This window comes from Capricornis sumatraensis, chromosome 2 (assembly GCF_032405125.1).
Source record: "Capricornis sumatraensis isolate serow.1 chromosome 2, serow.2, whole genome shotgun sequence".
Lineage (NCBI taxonomy): Eukaryota > Metazoa > Chordata > Mammalia > Artiodactyla > Bovidae > Capricornis > Capricornis sumatraensis.
Genome location: NC_091070.1, coordinates 76,895,410 through 76,917,867, shown reverse-complemented (window position 1 = coordinate 76,917,867; position 22,458 = coordinate 76,895,410). Strand labels below are relative to the sequence as shown.

The window sequence follows — 22,458 nt, the reverse complement described above, 5'->3', positions numbered from 1 at the left end:
CTTTGTTGAAAATCATATTTAGGTTGTCTCTTTTCCTTATCTTTTTTCCTTACTTCATCCTCTGCTCACAGAGTTCATATGATAAGTGTATCAAGTCTGAACCAAATGAGCCGCTCTCCAGATTTGGGAACTTTCTTCTTAGAACTGGAAAAAAAAAAATTAGCATTTATCTTTAATTTTCTCTATTTAGGGGAGAAAGGAAAGCAGTATAAATGACGCAACAGACTCAGTATTACAGAGCAAACACAGAAAGAGTTCCCTAACCCTGCTTCTCCCAGGGATGAGTACACTGGGTGAACGTAATTGAAGTTTGGAAGGCCTTCCATTTCAAGTACCTTTCCTTTAAAAAAAAAGAAAAACTTTTTCTTTTGTATTGTGGTGCAGCCGATTAACAATGTCCTGAGAGTTTCAGGTGAACAGTAAAGGGATTCAGCCATACATATACATGTATCCATTCTTCCCCAAACTCCCCTCCCATTTAGATTGCTATACGATACTGAGCAGAGTTCCATATACTATACAGTAGGTCCATGTTGGTTATCCATTTTAAATATAGCAGTGTGTACATGTCCATCCCAAACTCCCAACTATCCCTTCCTCCATCATTCCCACCAGCAGCTGTAAGTTCATTCTCTAAGTCTGTCTCTGTTTTCTAAGTTCATTTCTATCATTTCTTTTTAGAGTCCACGTATAAGAGATGTCGTACGATATTTCTGCTTAAAGCACCTTTTCTTAGGCAAGATTTTATTAACGTGCACGACAAAGACACTGACAGGATATCAGAGTGATAAAATATGGATTCTGCCTCCCGACTGAATCCAAATCCTTGCTCTACCTCTCTGCTCATGCTGCCTCACAGCCTGAAAGGGCTATGTTCTGAGTCTTGTCCAAAAGATTAGCAAAGTTAAAAGGCCCAGTGATAGTCCTTCCACATCCTTCAGTCCTAGTGATTTATATCATCTCTTGACAGGAAGAGTCCCAATCCAAAATGTCCCATACAAAACCCCAGTTCGTTGTAGACATGCCAGAAAGAGGCCAACCCTTTGAGATAATCTGATTTCTTTCAAAGTGAAAGAGACATTGCTAGCAAAGGGCTCAAAGTGAATGAGCCTCTGGGCGAAGGGAAGCCAAGACAACAGTTTATCCTATGACATCCTACCTGACCTAGTAAGAAGGTCTCATTTCTCCCTGACTTTGCTTTTGCATTGCCACCTTCTTACATTCCATTCCCAGCAGCCTCTCCCTTGAATGCCATGCCAAAAATACTTTTTATATAAAATGCAGACATGCTCTGTTTACCTCCTAGACTCTGGTCATCAGACTAAAGCATTCTTCCATCGCATTTCTGTGTTGTATTTCCCTTGCCTGACTTCATCATTCATCTTAGCAGGCTACCGAAGAACATGGGAAAGACCAGCAACACATCCCTGGACACTGTGGTAACAGATTTCATTCTCCTGGGCTTATCTCACCCCCCAAGGCTGAGGATTCTTCTCTTCTTGGTCTTCTTCATCATTTACATCCTGACTCAGCTGGGCAACCTCCTCATTTTGCTCACTGTGTGGGCTGACCCAAAGCTTCACACTCGCCCCATGTACATCCTCCTGGGCGTGCTCTCATTCCTGGACATGTGGCTCTCCTCCGTCATCGTTCCTCGGCTAATATTGGATTTTACTCCCGCCAGCAAGAGAATCCCGTTTGGGGGCTGTGTGGCTCAACTGTATTTCTTTCATTTTCTGGGCAGCACTCAGTGCTTCCTCTACACCTTGATGGCCTATGACAGGTACCTGGCAATATGCCAGCCCCTGCGCTACCCCATGCTCATGAATGGGAGGTTATGCACCATCCTTGTGGCTGGAGCTTGGGTGGCTGGCTCCATTCATGGGTCCATCCAGGCCACCCTGACATTCCGCCTGCCCTACTGTGGGCCCAACCAGGTGGATTATTTTTTCTGTGACATCCCTGCAGTATTGAGACTGGCCTGTGCAGACACAACTGTCAATGAGCGTGTGACTTTTGTGGACATCGGGGTAGTGGCTGCCGGTTGCTTCATGTTAATCCTGCTCTCCTATGCCAACATAGTCCACGCCATCCTGCAGATACACACTGCTGATGGGCGGCGCCGAGCCTTCTCCACCTGCGGCTCCCACCTAACCGTGGTCACAGTCTACTATGTCCCCTGTATTTTCATCTACCTTCGGGCTGGCTCCAAGAGTCCCCTGGATGGGGCGGTGGCTGTGTTTTACACCGTTGTCACTCCATTACTGAACCCCCTCATCTACACACTGAGGAACCAGGAAGTGAAGTCTGCTCTGAAGAGACTAGCCTCAGGTAGAGGGGCTGGGAGTGAAAATAAGTAATTAGAGGCTCAGGGACTACCTGCATCATCACTGCTACGGCTCTTTTCAGCAACTGCTGCATGTGGCAGATGTTCCAAAGCAGTTTGGTTTAAGCTGAATTGAGTGTAATTCTATTAGGAAGAAGCTTCTAGTGCTATGGTGCGTACCTGCTCAGTTGTATCCGACTCTTTGTGACTCAATGTACCGTAGCCTATCAGGCTCCTCTGTCCATGGGATTCTCCAGGCAAGAATACTGGAGTGGGCAGCCATTCCCTTCTCCAATAAATCTTCCCAATCCAGAGATTGAATCCGGGTCTCCTGCACTGCAGGCAGATTCTTTGAGCCCGCAGGGAAGCCTGAAACAATATTCAAATCGGAGTCTTTGGAGAAGAGAAAGGGTATTTCACTGGTGTTTGTGCCACAGCCCCCTTTTCCCTAATGTCTATTAATTGGCACTGTAGTAGAGATAGCTACCTGCCCACCAGGATCCAGTCTCTCCTTCTTCCCTAGCCAGATAACTGTAGATGGAGCAGGGCTCCCAGGTATGGTCATATTTCAGAGTTCTCTCAAACTGAGTAAGAGAAGAGTTTATGTGTATGTGTAATCCTTCCAGGTCTGCCCCTCACACCTGGCACAGGAACTTTTCCATGATTTTTCCTACTCTGAGCTGGGACTGGCGTACAACAGGGACCCAGCTTCATCAGCAGTACCTTGTAACCAAGTGGAAATGAATCACCTGCCAACTTGGAGTGTTTCCTTAAGAATTTTAAGTGAAAGAAAATAGACCTCTAACTTCTTTAATCCACTGTTTTTTTACTCAGTTACTTTGTTAGCAGTTTCATCTCATCCTAATTAATACTTTATTCAATCAATAATTTTTAACTGAAAATTAAAACAGCACCAGGAAAGTCTTTTGAATTTCATTTAAATTATCCGAAGCACCCAGAAAACTTTTTGTCCAATTACTATAATGCCCAATAGCCATAGATCTGGAGTCCACCTGTTCCATCATTCAGTGGACCAATCAGTTAATCAAGCAATGTCCTTCTGACCAGGTCAGGGTGATATAAATAATCTTGATTTATCCTTTATGATGTGTCCTGCTCTTATCTGGAGGAACAAGAAATACAGGGCAGTATATGAGCAGGTGTCAATAACTGCTTCCAGAAAATGAAGGACCAGGTAAATATGTTCTTTCATTTGCTGACAGTTTTTTCACCCATTTAGATGTATGAGGTCATGCTAAGCCAGTTTGAGGGGAGACTTTTTGTTTTACTTCAGTGAAGCACATATTGTATAAACATTACCATCTTAATAATTTTTAAGTGTACGGTTCAGTGGTACAAAATACATTCACATCATTGTGCAACCATCATGACCACCCATGTCCATAACTCCTTTCACTCTATAAAACTGAAACTCAACACCCATCAAACAATAACTCCTATTCTCCCCTTCCACAAGTCCCTGGCAATCATCTTTATGCATTCTGTCTCTATGATTTTGACTTTCCTAAATACCTCATACAGTGTTCATCTTTTTGTGATTGGCTTATTTCATTTAGTATAATGTCTTCCAGGTTCATCCATGCTGTGGCATATTGTGGAATTTTCTTCATTTTTAAGGCAAAATAATATTCTGTTGTATGTATAGGCTGTATTTGTATTTCCATTGATGGACTCTGAGATTGTTTCCACACTTTAGCTATTGTGTATAATGCTACTCTGAATATGGATCCTCAGATATCTCTTTGAGACTCTGCTTTCAGTTCTTTGGGGTATATGCCAGGAGTGAAACTGATGGATCATATGGTTATTGTATGTTTAAGTTCTTGAGGAACCACCATGCTTTTTTCCACAAGGGTTGTACTATTTTTCATTTCCACCTAACAGTACACAGGAGTTCCTATTTCTCCACATCCATACCAGCACCTCTTGTTTTCTGTTTTTTCTGATAGCCGCCATCCTCATGAATGTGAAGTGGTATCTCATTGTAGTTTGGGTTTGCATTTCTCTAATTATTAGTGATGCTTAGCATATTTTCATGTGCTTTTCGGCCATTCATATATCCTCTTTAGAGAATATTCTGTGTATCTCTGTTAGATTTAGTTGGTTTAGTGTGCTGAGTCCTCCATTTCCTTATCTTCTTTCTGGCTGTTCTACGTAAATGGATTAAACTGTCAAGTCAAAGTCAGAAATTGACAGAATAAACACATTATCAAACTATATGCTATGGGCAAGAGACTCACTTGAGAGACAAAGACACAAAGAAGTTGAAGGTGAAAGGGTGGCAAAAGATGCCAGAGACAAGAAGACATCACATAGTAGTAAAAGTTTCAGTACAGCGAGAACATATAACAATTATAAACATTTACATGCCTGATGACAGGTCATCAAAATATACAAAGCCAACCTAACAAAGCGGAAGGGAGAGATACACTGCTCTACAATGATAGGTGGAGTCTCCAAGACCCCACTCACAATAATGGATAGAATAGCCAGTTAATAAAATAAAGAAGTCATGGGGATGAAAAGCACAGAATAGGGAATATAACCAATAAATATTGTAATAACTTTAAAAGATGACAGATAGAAAATAGACAATATGGTGATTGCCTCCTAATTTATATAAACATTGAATAACTTTGAAATGAATGTAACATTATATGTCAATTATACATAAACTTTCTAAAAAATCACTGCCCAGAGAGTATGACAAAGTATTAGAGATAATAGCTGGATTGGATGACTTCTCGTGTTCCTCTAACCCTGAGATTCTGTGCTTCTTCTATGTGGTTCTATCTGAGCACCTTAGTATTTATGAAGTACAAGTTCATAAAAGGTGAATGTACCACTATGAAAATATTTTCGACCTATAACAACTACGTTAGTTTTTCCTTCCTTTTTTTCAAATTTGTTTTTGGAAGAGAAAAGAAATCACAGACGTGGAGTTATCAACAAGCCCTGTTAAGCCGCATTGCCTTTGTTCCACCTGATGTTACAAAGCTGGAAAAAGCTTTTAAAAACAAAAACCAGTAAAAGCTAGAAACTAAGGGAGTTTCCCGGAAAACAAACTATAGATACTGGTTTTGTCTTATCATAGGGGTGCTATTACAATATTCCCTAAGCCAAAGGTCTCACACACAGTAATTAACCCTGGGGAAAATAAAAGAAGTAACAGAACACAAGAGACCAACTTCAGCAATTACCTTCAGCAGGAGCAACAACTCTTCCCCAAGTTTATATGGAGACTGGAAGAGGATGTCTACATATTACCAGACAAATAATAAATCAAGTTCAATAGTTTGGTCTTTCATTTTGATCCAGCCAGAACTGACTAACTGGGTCTTCCACCATAAGCTCTTCACAATGACTCCTGCTGAACCTTGGATCCAAAGCCAATGAAATCTCTCTCAGAACAGATTTATATCTCTTCTTCCGGGCTGAAAAAGGATTTTCTGTAGATGCTGACACCTCCAGGTAAAGGTGATTCTCTCTCCGCCAAATAGCACCTGCTCTAGTCGTATCCAATTTCCCAGAGTTAAACATCACCTACAAGACTTGATCACTGAAATGCTAAAAAAAAAAAAAAAAAAAAAAGAGGAAGCTATTTCCAAATATAAATGATTGCAAAGTAAGTTTCAGATATAGATAAATGCTTGATCCAAACACTGTGTAAGGGGTTTCTCCATCTATGGCCCTTTACTTCTCATTGTCTTTCCTTGCTTCATTAGTCAGTATTTCTCTTTTTCATCTGTCTTTTCTCTTTTAGAAATGTTCTTTACTGCCTGTTAAGTCTAACTGTGGGCTTCCCAGGTGGCTCAGTGGTAAAGAATCCACCTGCCAATGCAGAAGACACAGATTTGATCCCTGGGTCAGGAAGATCCCCTGGAGAAGGGAATTGCAACCTATTCCAGTATTCTTGCCTGGAAAATCCCATGGACAGAGGAGCCTGGCAGGCTACAACCCATGGTGTCCAAAGAGTCAAACATGACTTAGTGACTAAACATGCACGTGCGTGCACGCGCACACACACGCACACACACACACACAAGTCTAACTATACAGTTACCATATAAGCCTTTTCATATCAGGATGAGTCTCCCCAAGCCTTCTGTTACCTATGTCTTTCTCCAAAGCTACCCTTCTTCAGAAGCTCATTCACTGCCTACACTCAATGCCAACCAGAGAAGGTAAGAGCTTCTTGGAGTTCTCTGGTGGTTCCATCTTTGCTCCTTGCTGTTTAGTCCTTGTCAAGTTCCTTCTCCCACCCATAAGATAGATACTTTACCTAAAATTTGAAGATTGAAACACAGATGTTGGATAAAACTATAATCTGATTTCAGTGATAGTGACTATTTTAAACAGACATTTTTAATTCATTGCTCATACAGGTGTTATATTTTAGTTGCATTTCTCAGACAGTAACTCAAATTTTCTCATCTCATTGTATATATGTATATATTCATTCCAATGTTATTCCTCTTTATATTATTTTCAGTTTTATATGTCTTATTGTAAAATTCAGAAAATGACAATAGATTATATGTTTCCCAAGTATTTGGAATGCTTTTTATAGACTAAAATGTTGCCTTGAGTTGATTTTCAAAAAATGATGGATTTTTGAATGGTCATTTCTTTGTGGCCATTTGAGACATGGTCACTAGACTTAAATATGTAATTTGGGACCAGAATTAAGCAAAATTCATTTATTGAAATGGTGTCAAGCTTGTGCTTTTGCCTAATTTAAAAAGAAATCTACCCTCTGGGCAAATCAGCCACTAACAATTTTTTAAATGATCAATATTATAGATTTATAGTCAATTTGTGGTCACTAATGATTCCTATACTTTTTTCAAACATGTTTGTACTAGATGACCCTCTGTGTTTTAACCAGGCCACAATTGAAAAATACATTGCACCAATATCTTCACAGTCTAGGTCTCTATTAAATGAAAATATTGCCAAGCCCCGCAGGGAATGGTCTACTTTTTAAAGAATTGCTCAGTGTAATAGAATGCCAGACAATGAAAGAAGATGGACAAGAAGATGGATTCACAGATTTAGGTTAACAAAATTTGACTTGTTTAATTTTAGAACTTGCACTTAATTCTACTACATCTAGTTTTAGAAACAGAGCAGCAACACCCGGTTAGAATCTTTGACAGAATGAACCTTCAAACTCTTAAAAGTGTTATTTAGATCACAGACAAATCTCTGGCTTCAGGACACTGAGGATTAATGTTACAAATGAATTTTTTAAACTCTTAATGATTTAGCAATCTTAAATAACATGATTTACTAAAATATTTTGGCTTATTCATGGGAAGAAATGTAAAGTAAAATGTAGAATGAGTCCTAGACTGAAAAGTATAAAATCTGCTTGGAGTACTTAGCACTATCCAACTATGGGGATCCTGTGTCGTTTAACTCCTCAAAGGATCATGAGGACACCACAGAGATGTAAAACACCATCACTATTCTGAGTTCATATCACTCTGATCCTCTGAGGTTTCATCAGTGCCATATTTTTTCTGTTTGCGCTGTATTCATCTCTCTGTCTCTTTCTCTATCTCTGGCTCTCTCCTTTCCCTCCCTCTCCCCTTTCCCTCTCTTTCTCAATCTCTCTTTTTCCTACCCTTCCCCACCCCTTTCTCTCTCCCATCCTTCATCTCTCTCCTTCTCTCCAATTCTATTATTGAAAGACTGTAAGGCATCTTGGACCCCCATCTGGGATATTAATGAATCAGAATAGGTAGAGGGGTATTCACTCAATGGACACCAAGTTCACGCTTGGAGACCTATGGTAACTGGCAGTGGCACAGGGAAGAAGGTCATGACATACCAGAGGCAAAAGGAAGCTTTCCTGTTCATCTTTGTGCCTAAATGCAAAAGAAAAAGTGGTAAAGAATCAAAGAGCAAAGCTTAGTTGCAACTGGAATGAAATCACATTTATTACAAACAGAGCTACATCCCTTCCCCTCATCCCTCCCATTAAAATGGCCCTAAAATCTAAGGGTAAGATTAGGAAATATGATTCTTTCTAGTTCAGTAAAACAAGAATCGTCACAGTGTGTATGGATTGGAATTCCCTATCTGCAGGAAATCCCAAAAGAAATAACAGTTCCTAGAGAATAATTCAGAGAACAGATAATGTTCCCTAATGCAAACAGGAAAATGATATAGAAAACAAATGAGGAAAAAATGACTGGGAACTCTAAGTTAGGAAAATGTGTTGAAAAGAAGGGAGCCATTGGAAATAATAAAGGCAATCTAAAAGAGATATAGACTCAGGAAGAGAATAATTAGGGTAAAACTTTCTTGATGTATCCTCACTACTGCCCAGAAGAAAAAACTGTTGTGTCTGAAGAAAAGATTAAAGCATTCCCTTAGGTAAAGGGACTATGTAATTTACTAGGTGTAATTCAGTGAGACCTATTGCAGGATAAGTGTGCTCCATCAAATTCTTCTTGCTCTGATTCAAAACTTAGAAATATACTGTACATTTGATTCCTAACTTGGTTTCCAGAGGCCTTGGTATTAGTAAGTAGTTACTCTGATTGGTAAGTAAACCATTTCAGTCATGGGAGTGAGATCTCCTGTTATAAACTAACAAACTGATTCTTTGATTTCCCTTCTGAGCTTATTCAAACCAAGACTACCGTTGGGCACAGTCGTGAATTTTTCAAGGATGTCACTAGTAACTTAAACTTTCTGCACCTTCTGAAGTTGGGAATTGTGAAGAGGGGCCATAACTGTAACCTTGGCATCTGGAAGAGTTCTGTGGTTGACTTTTTGAAGTTCAATCATCACTGCTTTCCTGCAACTAAAATATTTTAAAAGTCACAACTGCTCTTCCAGTCACTTGGGAAAAATGGGGTAGAAGGATTTCCTGCTTCTTTTCTTAAGTTCTATAAAGAAAGGTTAAATAATGAGGGTTAACCTTTGATAGAGCATAGATACAACAGGTTTAAGGTCAAGCATTCATTGTAAAGATTTTTGAGTATAACTACGTATTATTTGTCATTGTCAGAATTGGATCTTGAGTTTCACTCCCCATCTTAGTAGCTTCAATAGGGAAATGAAAACATAGAGGAGCAATCAAACATGCTCAAAACCAAGAGGTAAACTGATGACCCAGATGCATTATAATACTGTATTCACTTTCAGGATTTTCTTTCAGCAGCAGGACTATCTGTCCATGGTGTCTTATTCAAGCGTTGCCACTTCTCAGCTCTTTGTATTCACATGAATTGGAGCACAGGTGTGAAGTTCAGGGGACTGTTAATCAGAGAGCTCCTGACATTCCCTGTTAATCAAACTCCCTTTCTATTGCTCCAGATCAAAATCAACCAACTCATTTCCATTTCTTTCTTTCTTTCTTTTTTTTTTTTTTTGTTACCCCATGAGGCACGCAGGATCTTAATTCCTCAACCAAGGATTGAACCTGTGCCCCTGCATTCGGAGTGCAATCTTAACCACTGGACTGCCAGAAAAGTCCCTCACTTCAATTTCTTTGACACCTAACCTCAACCCATGAGTTTAGATTACAAGAGAATCATACAACTATGGAGAGGTTTTCTTTTAATTTTTTTAAATTTTTAATTAGAAGGCATCACCGACTCAATGGACATGGGTTTGGGTGGACTCTGGGAGTTGATGATGGACAGGGAGGCCTGGAGTGCTGTGGCTCACGGGGTCGCAAAGAGTCAGATACGACTGAGCGACTGAAATGAACTGAACTGAACTGAGAGGATAATTGCTTTACAATGTTGTGTTGGTTTCTGCCATACAACAGCAGGAGTCGTCTTAAATATACATATGTCCCCTCCCTCTTGAAACTCCCTCCCACCCCCTACGCTATCCCACCCCTCTAGGTTGAGCTCCCTGTGTTATCGAGCAACTTCCCACTGGCTGTCTATTTCACATATGGTAATGTATAAGTTTCAGTGCTACTCTCTCAGTTCGGCCCACCCTTTCCTTCCCCTGCTGTGTCCACAAGTCTGTCCTCAAGCTCTGTGTCTCTATCCCTGCCCTGCAAACTAAAACTTATTGATCCAACCCTTTTCTTCAGGTGGGGGAATGTCAGTCAAGGGGTTGGACTGAAAACTTGAAATAACTCTTCCACAATGAGGATCCTTTTCTCTGTTCTAGCCGTTGTGCTCTCATCCTGCCCCTCTCATTTTGCTTGTCATCCTCACTTTTCTTTAATCTGATGTCTCACTGCAGCCACGCCTCTTTGTTTCTTGCTCTCGTCTCTTCCTTTACAGCATGCCAAAGCAAAAGTATAATATACAAGGAGACTGAAATACAGAGGACCAAGAACCAACCACACCGTTTCTCATATGCTTACAGCCTCATAAGCACTCTTTTCCTTTAATCGAAAACAACTTAGAGAGTCGACTTGTGTAATATCCAGCACTGTCACACTCAACTAGCCATTTAATCAATCTATTCTATTGTCCTTCCTACAAAAGGAAAAAGGAATCTTCTCATTTCCTGCCTACCTCCTCCCCAGTCTATGTAAGTTTCTCTCCTGGAAGAGATAAGAATGAACCCATGGCTTCTGGAAGTTTCTGAACTGGCAGACCATCCAACAGAACAAATATCCTTTCCCACATGCGTTGTTTTCAGTTAACCCTTAATCTTTGACCAAAGAGTTCCAGATGCAAGCACCTACAAGCAAACTCTTTCTGTAAAGCTCCAGAGAGTAAATACTTTAGGCTTTGCAGTCCAAACACATCTACTCAACTCTGTCATCATAGCACCAAAGCAGCTACAGACAATAACGTAAGTAAGTGAGCATGGCTGAGCTCCAAAGAAGCTTTACTTACAAAACACGCCAACCAATGCCGTGGAACTTCTCCCTGTTTGTCATCTCTCCACATGAGAGAAACTTCTGTGCCACTGTGCTGCATTTTTATCATTTCTTTCTCTTATTCCTCCTCACTTCCCTCTTACCTCCATGGTAACTCCTGTTTTGTCCATTCTGTAGGTAAGATCTCTGCAGAGGATGGAAAGAATCAATAGCACATTGTTGACTGAGTTCATTCTGACAGGAATTCCCTACCCACCTCAGCTAAGGACGTTTCTCTTTGGGTTCTTCCTGCTGATCTACATCCTGACTCAGCTGGGAAACCTGCTCATTCTAATCACTGTCTGTGTAGACCGGCAGCTCCATGCTCGTCCCATGTACATCTTTCTTGGTGTTCTCTCCATCATTGACATGGGCATCTCCTCTATCATTGTCCCTCGCCTCATGATGAACTTCACTTTAGGCCTCAAACCTATCCCATTTGGTGGCTGCATCGCGCAACTCTATTTCTATCACTTTCTGGGCTCCACCCAGTGCTTCCTCTACACCTTGATGGCCTACGATCGGTATCTGGCAATATGCCGGCCCCTGCGCTACCCCATGCTCATGAATGCTAAGCTGAGTACCTTGCTTGTGGCTGGAGCTTGGGTGGCAGGATCCATGCATGGGGCTCTCCAGGCCATCCTAACCTTCCGTCTGCCCTACTGTGGGCCCAACCAGGTAGATTACTTCTTCTGTGACATCCCTGCAGTTCTGAGACTGGCCTGTGCTGATACATCAGTCAATGAGCTTGTGACCTTTGTGGACATTGGGGTGGTAGTTGCCAGTTGCTTCTCGCTGATCCTCCTCTCCTACATACAGATCATTCAGGCCATCCTGAGAATCCGTACAGCTGATGGGCGGCGCCGCGCCTTTTCAACCTGTGGAGCCCATGTAACCATGGTAACTGTGTACTATGTACCCTGTGCCTTCATCTACCTGAGGCCTGAAACCGGCAGCCCCCTGGATGGGGCAGCTGCCCTCTTCCCCACAGCCATCACTCCTTTCCTCAACCCCCTCATCTACACTCTGCGGAACCAAGAGGTGAAGCTGGCCCTGAAGAGAATGATAGGCGGCCCAGGGACTAATAGTGAGGTTTGAAAGGATCGGTCCCCCACTGGAGGACCCTTCACATTTACAATTTATTCTAACGTTTAGATTTCAGTGAGTTTTTTTTTTTCCTTTTTCTCTTGCATGTAGCCACATAACACCAGTACAACAAGATTAAATACAGTTAAAAGTAAAATACTTTGCAGCAGTTCCTTAGTGTCTTTCAGATAAACAACCTTCAGCTGCTCCAAGAGTGGGGAGTGAGGCTAAGGCCATTAGAAGGTAGCTTGGCACATTCAGACATCCAGAGGATTGGCATACGGAAAACATCCAATGGGCCTTTTGACCCATAAGCACATTGATAACCCCCTCATAAGAGGAATCATAGTTCTTTTATTAGGAGAATGTTCTTCAGTTCTGTTCCACCTGTATATATATATATATATCTTAGAAGCTAGTGCTAGGGAAAAAACTGTAGGGATTTCTTGGTGGTCCGGTGGTTAAACAAGGGGTGTGGTTCGATCCCTGGTCAGGGAACTAAGATCCCACATGTGGCCACCAAAAAATAAAAAGAAGCTGTAGATTCCCTGCCGTGTGCATCTTTACAGGCCTGACTTTGAGGACGTACTGATGCCCCTGTGGAATGTGAAGAGGAACTAAAGTATTTAGCCCGCCTTGCCTGCTGAAGAAATAAACCTCCTCTTAAACTGGTACTTTCACAATCCAAAGCAAATTAAAAATCCAAAAACAAGAATACAGTTAAGTCTCCCTAAATGACTCAAATATTCAGCTCAGTTCAGTCGCTCAATCATGTCCAACTCTTTGAGACCCCATGAACCGCAGCACACCAGGCCTCCCTGTCCATCACCAACTCCTGGAGTTCACCCAAAGTCACGTGCATCGAGTCAGTGATGTCATCCAGCCATCTCATCCTCTGTCGTCCCCTTCTCCTCCTGCCCACAATCCCCCCCAGCATCATGGTCTTTTCCAATGAGTCAGTTCTTCACATGAGGTGGCCAAAGTACTGGAGTTTCAGCATCAGCATCAGTCCTTCCAATGAACACCAGGACTGGTCTCCTTTAGGATGGACTGGTTGGACCTCCTTGCAGTCCAGGGGACTCTCAAGAGTCTTCTCCAACACAACAGTTCAAAAGCATCAATTCTTCGGCGCTCAGCTTTCTTCACAGTCCAACTCTCACATCCATACATGACCACTGGAAAAACCATAGCCTTGACTAGATGGACCTTTGTTGGCAAAGTAATGTCTCTGCTTTTTAATATGCTATCTAGTCTGGTCATAAGTTTCCTTCCAAGGAGTAAGTGTCTTTTAATTTCATGGCTGCAGTCACCATCTGCAGTGATTTTGGAGCCCAAAAAAGTAAAGTCTGACACTGCTTCCACTGTTTCCCCATCTATTTCCCATGAAGTGATGGGACCAGATGCCATGATCTTCATTTTCTGAATGTAGAGCTTTAAGCCAACTTTTTCACTCTCTTCCTTCACTTTCATCAAGAGGCTCTTTAGCTCCTCTTCACTTTCTGCCATAAGGGTGGTGTCATCTGCATATCTGAGGTTACTGATACTTCTCCTGGCAGTCCTGATCCCAGCTTGTGCTTCTTCCAGCCCAGCATTTCTCATGATGTACTCTGCTTATAAGTTAAATAAGCAGGGTGACAATATACAGCCTTGACATACTCCTTTTCCTATTTGGAACCAGTCTGTTGTTCCATGTCCAGTTCAAACTGTTGCTTCCTGACCTGCATATAGTTTTCTCAAGAGACAGGTCAGGTGGTCTGGTATTCCCATCTCTTTCAGAATTTTCCACAGTTTGTTGTGATCCACACAGTCAAAGGCTTATTACCCAACATCAAAAAATAAAGCTCAATATGAAATTTCCTCTTAAAAGAAAATAGCACAATTAATTAGGACAGCAGGATAATGTATCCAAATCCATATTCCATATCAAAATTAGATTCATGAGGTTGACAAGATTTCCTGGAGTTGACATCCGGTTCCATTACTTCATGGGAAATAGATGGGGAAATAGTGGAAACAGTGTCAGACTTTATTTGGAGGGGCTCCAAAATCACTGCAGATGGTAACTGCAGCCATGAAATTAAAAGACGCTTACTCCTTGGAAGAAAAGTTATGACCAACCTAGATAGCGTATTCAAAAGCAGAGACATTACTTTGCTGAGTAAGGTCTGTCTAGTCAAGGCTATGGTTTTTCCAGTGGTCATGTATGGATGTAAGAGTTGGACTGTGAAGAAGGCTGAGCACCAAAGAATTGATGCTTTTGAACTGTGGTGTTGGAGAAGACTCTTGAGAGTCCCTTGGACTGCAAGGAGATCCAACCAGTCCATTCTGAAGGAGATCAGCCCTGGAATTTCTTTGGAAGGAATGATGCTAAAGCTGAAACTCCAGTACTTTGGCCACCTCATGCGAAGAGCTGACTCATTAGAAAAGACTCTGATGCTGAGAGGGATTGGGGGCAGGAGGAGAAGGGGACGACAGAGGATGAGATGGCTGGATGGCATCACTGACTCGATGGATGTGGGTGTGAGTGAACTCCGGGAGATGGTGATGGACAGGGAGGCCTGCCATGCTGCGATTCATGGGGTTGCAAGAGTCAGACACGACTGAGCGACTGAACTGAACTGAACTGAAGCAATGTGGGCAAACTGTGTGCAGTATCTCTGGTTTCAATCACTTAGCATCTCCTTAACTTATGCTTCTGCCTTATTGTGCAGCTTTTTGTATTGAATGATTTCTTTATCCATGTGATGAAATCATGCTATCTATCAATATAAAGCAAACTCTCTTGGTCATAGCACAGAGTCAACAGTTTGGTCATGTTAATGTTTATCTCCAAAGGACTCACAAATTCATCTACTTCATATAGGAGACAGAACACTAACTGTTATCCATTGGATGAAGCTGATCCACACAATTTCCTAATATTCTGTTCAGAAAACAAATGCCTTTGAGGTCAATTCCCTCAAATTAGAATATGTTTTGTGAAATATCTTAATCCTCAAAAATAATTAACAAATAAAGTGGTTGAATTGTGCATCACAAAAATAAGCTTAAATCTGTAGCTCAGGAACTAAAAAAATTTCCCAAGGCTATTATACGTCTTGTTCCTGTTTTCCCAGGTGCTTACCACAATTGCTATCATAGCTGTTGTCTTAACAATTAACAAAATAACATTAAAGTGATCTGTAAATGTATAACAAAAATACTGATCAACATGAACTAATACTGAAGCAAACATTTGTTTAAAAAGTAGATTGGGCACTGTTATGAATTTGTTAAATTAACACTTATTAAGTGGACCACAAGGTGCCAGATTAAAAACCATGGTTCAGCAACAGAACACACAGGGCTTGAAATAGAGAAGTTTATTATTACTCACAGGTCCTGGAGACAGTACCCAGCAAGACTCAAGGGGCCATATGGGGAGGGCAAGGCAGAATGCAGATAAAGAACGACATGACCTAGGGCATATGCCTTTATTCAGGTTGGTGTGTAGAATGTTTGAGGTTCCAGGCTAAGGCCAGATTAATAAATTCAAACCAAAAGGGGAGAGTTTTGGGAAGCCACATGTGGTTCTCATTTAAAGGGCACATAAGGGGAAAGTGCTGGAGGCAAGACAGCTGGTTGATCATTAGGGTGCTGGGGGAGTCATACCAGGAACTTCAATTTGGTTGTGACTCTGAGGGCTCCTATCTATAGAGTATATCGTCATGTGAGGGGCCAAGAGTCAGTTTAAGGTTATTGTCGGCTACTTGGCCATTGTACATTGGACTGTACAATGGGGCAGTCATTTTGTAAAACAGTTCGGCAGTTACTAAAAACATTAAAACTAGAATTACCATATGATCCAGTGATCCCATTTCTGGGTATATATCTAAACGAGTTGAAAGTAGGACCTCAAAGATATCTGTACACCCATGTTCGTAACAATATTATTCACAATCAACAAAACATAAAAACAACCCTTGTGTCCCTGAACAGATTTTGTTTGGATAAGCAAAACGTGATATACACACACCGTGGAATATTATTCAGCCTTTTTTAAAAAAGGAAATTATGAAACCTGTTACAACATGGATGAATGTTTAAGGCATTATGCTAAGTAAAATAAGCCTGTGACAAAAAGACTCTTATATGAGTCTATACAAATTCCTCTTATATGAGATCCCTAAAGAAGTCAAATTCATGTAGACAGAAGTAGAATGGTGGTTGCCAGGGCCTGAAGGTAGAGGAAATGGAGAGCTAACAAAATTTCAGTTTTGCAAGATGCAAGGAATTCTAGAGATTTGTTGTACAAGGTAAATATACTTAACACTACTGAACTAAACACTTAAAAATAGAAGCTGGTAAATTTTATCTGTGTTTTACAATTAAAAATAAAATGTAAAATCTTTTAAGGAAAGGGCAAGAGGAGAGGGAAAGAGGAATATAGATGAGAAAGGCCATATGTCCATTGAAGCTAGCTGAAGGTAGGAATTCATTCTATTTATTCATGTGTGTTTCAGTTCACTCACTCAGTCATGTCCAACTCTGCAACTCCGTGGACTGCAGCACACCAGGCTTCCTTGTCCATCACCAACTCCCAGAGCCTGCTCAAACTCAAGTCCATCAAGTTAGTGATGCCATCCAACAATCTCTTCTTCTGCCATCCCTTTCTCCTGCCTTCAATCTTTCCCAGCATCAGGGTTTTTTCCAATGCGTCAGGTGGCCAAAGTATTGCAGTTTCATCTTTAGCATCAGTCCTTCCAATGAATATTCAGGACTGATTTCCTTCAGGATTGACTGTTTGATCTTCTTGCATTCCAAGGGACTCTCAAGAGTCTTCTTCAACACCACTGTTCAAAAGCATCAGTTCTTCAGCGCTCAGCTTTATTTACAGTCCAACTCTCACATCCATCCATGACTACTGAAAACAATCATAGCTTTGACTAGACAGACCTTTGTTGGCAAAGTAATGTCTCTGCTTTTGAATATGACATCTAGGTTGGTCATGTGTGTTTGGAAATCCTCATAATAAAAGTTTTTTAAGCCATAGTCTTGAAAACCTCAGGAAGAAGGTTTCTAAACTGAGGGGAAAGTTAGTACAAGCCTCCAGGATAGAAAAGAGTTTGGCATGTTTGAAAGGAAAGCAAATGTTGTTGAACTGTAGTTCCTGGGGGGACAGAGTACATGATTACACAAGGGTCAGCTCATGTAAAGCCTTGGAAACTACGTAGGAAGTCTGGATTTAATTCATCAGCAGCTTAAAACAAAGCCCATTTATTAGCTCATGGTTTTATAGGTCACAAATCCAAAGCATAGAAGGAACTGGTTCTCTACTTAGGATGTCACAGGGCTAAAATCAAGGAGTTCCTGAGTGGAGTTCCTGGTTGTCATCCTAGCTCACATGTCAGTTCCAGGCAACTATAAGACTTGGGTCCCTGTCTCCTTGTTGTCTGTCAGATAAAGGACATTCTCAGCCTCTAGGGCATTCTCAGCCCCCTGCCCAAATTCCTTGCCACAAGGCCCTCTCCATCTTCAAGGCCAACAATGGAGACTTGCCCTCACTTGGAATCCCTCTCATGCTTTGAGTCTCTCTCCACGAAGAATGCCTGATTGCCTGAAGGCTTACCTGATTAAGTCAGGTCCAAAGGTGATAATCTTCCTATTTTAAGATCAACTCATTTGGAGCCTTAATTACATCTGCAAACTCCCTTCACATCAAAACCTAGAAGAAATTTTGATTGTGTTTGATTGAATAACTGGGAGAGAGTATACATACCAGAGGGCAAAAATCTTGGAGGTCATCTTAGCCAGGTACTTAAAAGCTTCTCAACTTTCTCAATTTTCGTACTGGATAAAATGAGTGATTTGCTAGAAATCAGCTGCAAGAGGCATAGTTACCTGCCTCCAGCTGTGGCATCTTTGGGGATACTGCAACATTGGAAGGGCACTGTCCCCAGCCAGTGAAAGTGCAGTGAAGCCACCTAGGGTCAAGCTGTTTCTGCCCAACTCTACTTTAAGCAGCTTCTGCCCCACAGCTCTCATTGGGCTGCCTGAGACTTTCTCAGAACTGCATGGAAGTCTGAGGCTCTTCCTACCCAGCCTTGCTTCCTTCTCCCTCTAGGTCTGCTATTCTGACTCTTAACACTCAGCTTCCTAGAGAACTTGAATTAAAATACCTGACAATAGAGAAAGATGGAAATAAATAATACCAAGTGGAAACCTCAATGTCATCTTCCCTCTCTTGAATGGTAAAAGTATATTTTCTCACGGGGATGTATATACTAGCTTATTTCTTTCTTGAAAGGAGATCCCAGTGACACCTCCATGACTGCCACACCGAGGAGGTACCCACTTCTACAATTTTGGAATGTGTTGTGGAGCAATTTACCATCCATTGTTGACATAAACTATGGCTGCAACTGTAACTCTTCTATTGTCCACCTTGGTGAGTAGGCAGAGATCTGTATCTGTTTTGTTCACCACTGAATTTTTAATGGGAAGAATAATGCTTAGAACATAGCAGATGCTTAATAAGTTTGTCTAATTAATGAATAAATATAATTAAATCTCTTGCCCCTTTACTTTATAAAAGAATACTTATTACCTCTCCTATCCTTCCCTCCATCTCTCTATCTTCACCTCCAGATTTCTGGCATCTGTGTTTTTTAATTGTCAAAGTTGATAATATTTTTATTCCATTCCATAACCACCAGTAGACCTTCATTACTCTGTTTATGATAATTCCAAATATATAAAACCACTAAAAACAATTTACCTAAAGAGTATTACATTCAGTTCTCTTCAGTCACTCAGTTGTGTCCAACTCTTTGCGACCCCATGGACTTCAGCATGCCAGGCCTCCCTGTCCATCACCAACTCCCAGAGTTTACTCAAACTCATGTCCATCGAGTCAATGATGCCATCCAACCACCTCATCCTCTGTCGTCCCCTTCTCCTCCCACCTTCAGTCTTTCCCAGCATCAAGGTCTTTTCAAATCAATCAGTTCTTCGCATCAGATGGCCAAAGTATTGGAGTTTCAGCTTCAGCATCAGTTGTTGCAATGAATATTCAGGACTGATTTCCTTTAGGATGGACTGGTTGGATCTCCTTGCTAACCAAGAGACTCTCAAGAGTCTTCTCCAACACCACTGTTCAAAAGCATCAAGTCTTTGGTGCTCAGCTTTCGTTATAGTCCAAGTCTCACATCCACACATGACCACTGGAAAAACCATAGCTTTGACTAGACGGACCTTTGTTGGAAATGTAATGTCTCTGCTTTTTAATGTTGTCTAGGTTGGTTATAACTTTTCTTCCAAGGAGCAAGCGTCTTTTAATTTCATGGCTGCAGTCACCATCTGCAGTGATTTTGGAGCCCAGAAAAATAAAGTTTGTCACTGTTTCCATTGTTTCCCCATCTATTTGCCATGAAGTGATGGCCTGCTGCAGGGTTGGAGGCACTGAGTGGTAGCAGTGTGTGCTGGGACCTTTTGAAGGAGGTTGCCATTATCTTCATTACCTCCACCATAGTTTGGCCCCAGGTTAATAATAGGGAGGGAACACACCCCCACCCATCAACAGAAAGCTGGATTGAAGATTTACTGAGCATGTCCTCACCCATCTGAATAAGACCCAGTTTCCCCCTCAGTCAGTCTCTCCCATCAGGAAGCTTCCATAAGCCTCTTATCCTTCATCAGAGAGTAGACAGACTGAAAACCACAGTCCCAGAAAACTAACCAGTGTGATCACATGGACCACAGCCTTGTCTAACTCAATGCAACTAAGAGCCATGCCGTGTAGGGCCACCGAAGTTGGACGGGTCATGGTAGAGAGTTCTGACAAAATGCAGTCCACTGAGAAGGGAATGGCAAACCACTTCAGTATTCTTGCCTTGAGGACCCCATGAACAGTATGAAAAGGGTATTACATTATGACTGTGTAAATACTGCTCATATGGTCAGTTAAGAATGCTGGGACTACACATCGTAATTGGTTATCTTCCTTATTCTCTTGCTCATGCCTCTCTCCTTGAGTTTTTACAAATTTTCAGTCATTATATCATCTAAAGGATTCTCTTTTTGTCCCCAGAGGACCTCTGCCCTCCAGTTTGGCATCATAGTGTGGCTCAGTGGGTAAAGCGTATGCCTACAATGCGGGAGACCCGGGTTCGATCCCTGGGTCGGGAAGATCCCCTGGAGAAGGAAATGGCAACCCACTCCAGTACTCTTGCCTGGAAAATCCCATGGACTGAGAAGCCTGGTAGGCTACAGTCCATGGAGTCGCAAAGAGTCGGACATGACTGAGCAACTTTCCCTTCCTTAGTACCCCAGCCAGGAATTGAGCCCATGCCCCCTAAAATGGAGAGTTCTAACCACTGGGCAACCAGGCAATTCCCTCTAGTGACTTTAATATTTTATATTTTATATACATTATTATATACATTTTTCTACAATTTGCTATCCCTCACACACACACATTATAGGCTTCCCTGGTAGCTCAGATGGTAAAAAAAAAAAAAAATCTGCCTGTAATACAGGACATCCAAGTTCAATCCCTGGGCTGGGAAGTCTCCTGGAGAAGGAAAGGGTGACCCATTCCAGTATTCTTGACAGAGAATTCCATGGACAGAGGAGCCTGGCGGGCTACAGTCCATGAGGTCTTAAAGAGTCAGACACGACCGAACAACTAACACTTCACTTCTTTGAGCAACCAGCTGTTGAATGACAGCTCTCTTTCCTTTCCTCCACATTATAAAATATAATGTTCATTCCTTCAGGTCAGTACATATGGGTCTAACTCATTCTTTCTGAACAGCTGTACAATATTACTCAGGATGATTTTCATAATTTATTTAATCATTCATCTTTGTGAATATTATAGAGTGTTTTGAGTTTTTGTCACTATGAACAAACCTGAAATAAATATCTAAATAAATCTAAAAATACCCTTACATATTATTACTTTTAGTACGGACAGGTTTTATTTATTTTTGGCTAGACTGGGTCTTCCTCACTGCGCAGGCTTTCCTTTAATAGCACAATTCTCTCTAGTTGTGAGATGAGTGCAATTGTGCAGTAGTTTGAACATTCTTTGGCATTGTCTTTCTTTGGGATTGGAATGAAAACTGACCTTTTCCAGTCCTGTGGCCACTGCTGAGTTTTCCAGATTTGTTGGCATATTAAGTGCAGCACTTTTACAGCATCATCTTTCAGGATTTGAAAGAGCTCCACTGGAATTCCATCACCTCCACTAGCTTTGTTCATAGTGATGCTTCTTAAGGCCCACTTGACTTCCCATTCCAGGATGTCTGGCTCTAGGTGAGTGATCACACCATAGTGGTTATCTGGGTCGTGAAGATCTTTTTTGTATAGTTCTTCTGTGTATTCTTGTCACCTCTTCTTAATATCTTCTGCTTCTGTTAAGTCCATACCATTTCTGCCCATCTTTGCATGAAATGTTCCCTTGGTATCTCTGATTTTCTTGTAGAGATCTCTAGTCTTTCCCATTCTATCATTTTCCTCTATTTTTTTGCATTGATCACTGAGGAAGTCTTTCTTATCCCTCCTTGCTATTCTTTGGAACTCTGCATTCTAATGGGTATATCTTTCCTTTTCTCCTTTGCCTTTTGCTTTTCTTCTTTTCTCGGCTATTTGTAAGGCCTCGTCATACAACCATTTTGCCTTTTTGCATTTCTTTTCCTTAGGGATGGTCTTGATCCCTGCCTCCTATACAATATCACAAACCTCTGTCCATAGTTCTTCAGGCACTCTGTCTATTAGATCTAATCCCTTCAATCTATTTGTCACTTCCGCTGTATAACGCAACCCACTCCAGTACTCTTGCCTGGAAAATCCTATGGACGGAGGAGCCTGGTAGGCTACAATCCATGGGGTCACAAAGAGTCAGACATGACTGAGTGACTTCACTTTCACTTTCACTTGAATGGTCTAGTGGTTTTCCCTACTTTCTTCAATTGAAGTTTGAATTTGGCAATAAGGAGTTCATGATCTTAGCCACAGTCAGCTCTCGGTCTTATTTTTGCTGACTGTATAGAACTTCTCTATCTTTGGCTGCAAAGAATATAATCAATCGATTTCAGTGTTGATCATCTAATGATATTCATGTGTAGAGTCTTCTCTTGTGTGGTTGGAAGAGGGTGTTTGCTATGACCAGTGCATTCTCTTGGTAAAACTGTTA

The 22,458-nt window shown here is 41.4% G+C and overlaps 2 protein-coding genes across 2 annotated transcripts; both read left to right on the top strand.

Annotated features, from left to right (window-relative positions):
• The first annotated feature begins 1,403 nt into the window (after positions 1-1,403).
• On the top strand, positions 1,404-2,360 carry LOC138073518 (olfactory receptor 10G2-like). The gene has a single exon (XM_068965296.1). The coding sequence runs from the start codon at positions 1,404-1,406 to the stop codon at positions 2,358-2,360; it is 957 nt and encodes a 318-aa protein (XP_068821397.1).
• An 8,991-nt stretch (positions 2,361-11,351) lies between these two features.
• Positions 11,352-12,293, top strand: OR10G3 (olfactory receptor family 10 subfamily G member 3). The gene has a single exon (XM_068965859.1). The coding sequence runs from the start codon at positions 11,352-11,354 to the stop codon at positions 12,291-12,293; it is 942 nt and encodes a 313-aa protein (XP_068821960.1).
• The last annotated feature ends 10,165 nt before the right edge of the window (positions 12,294-22,458 follow it).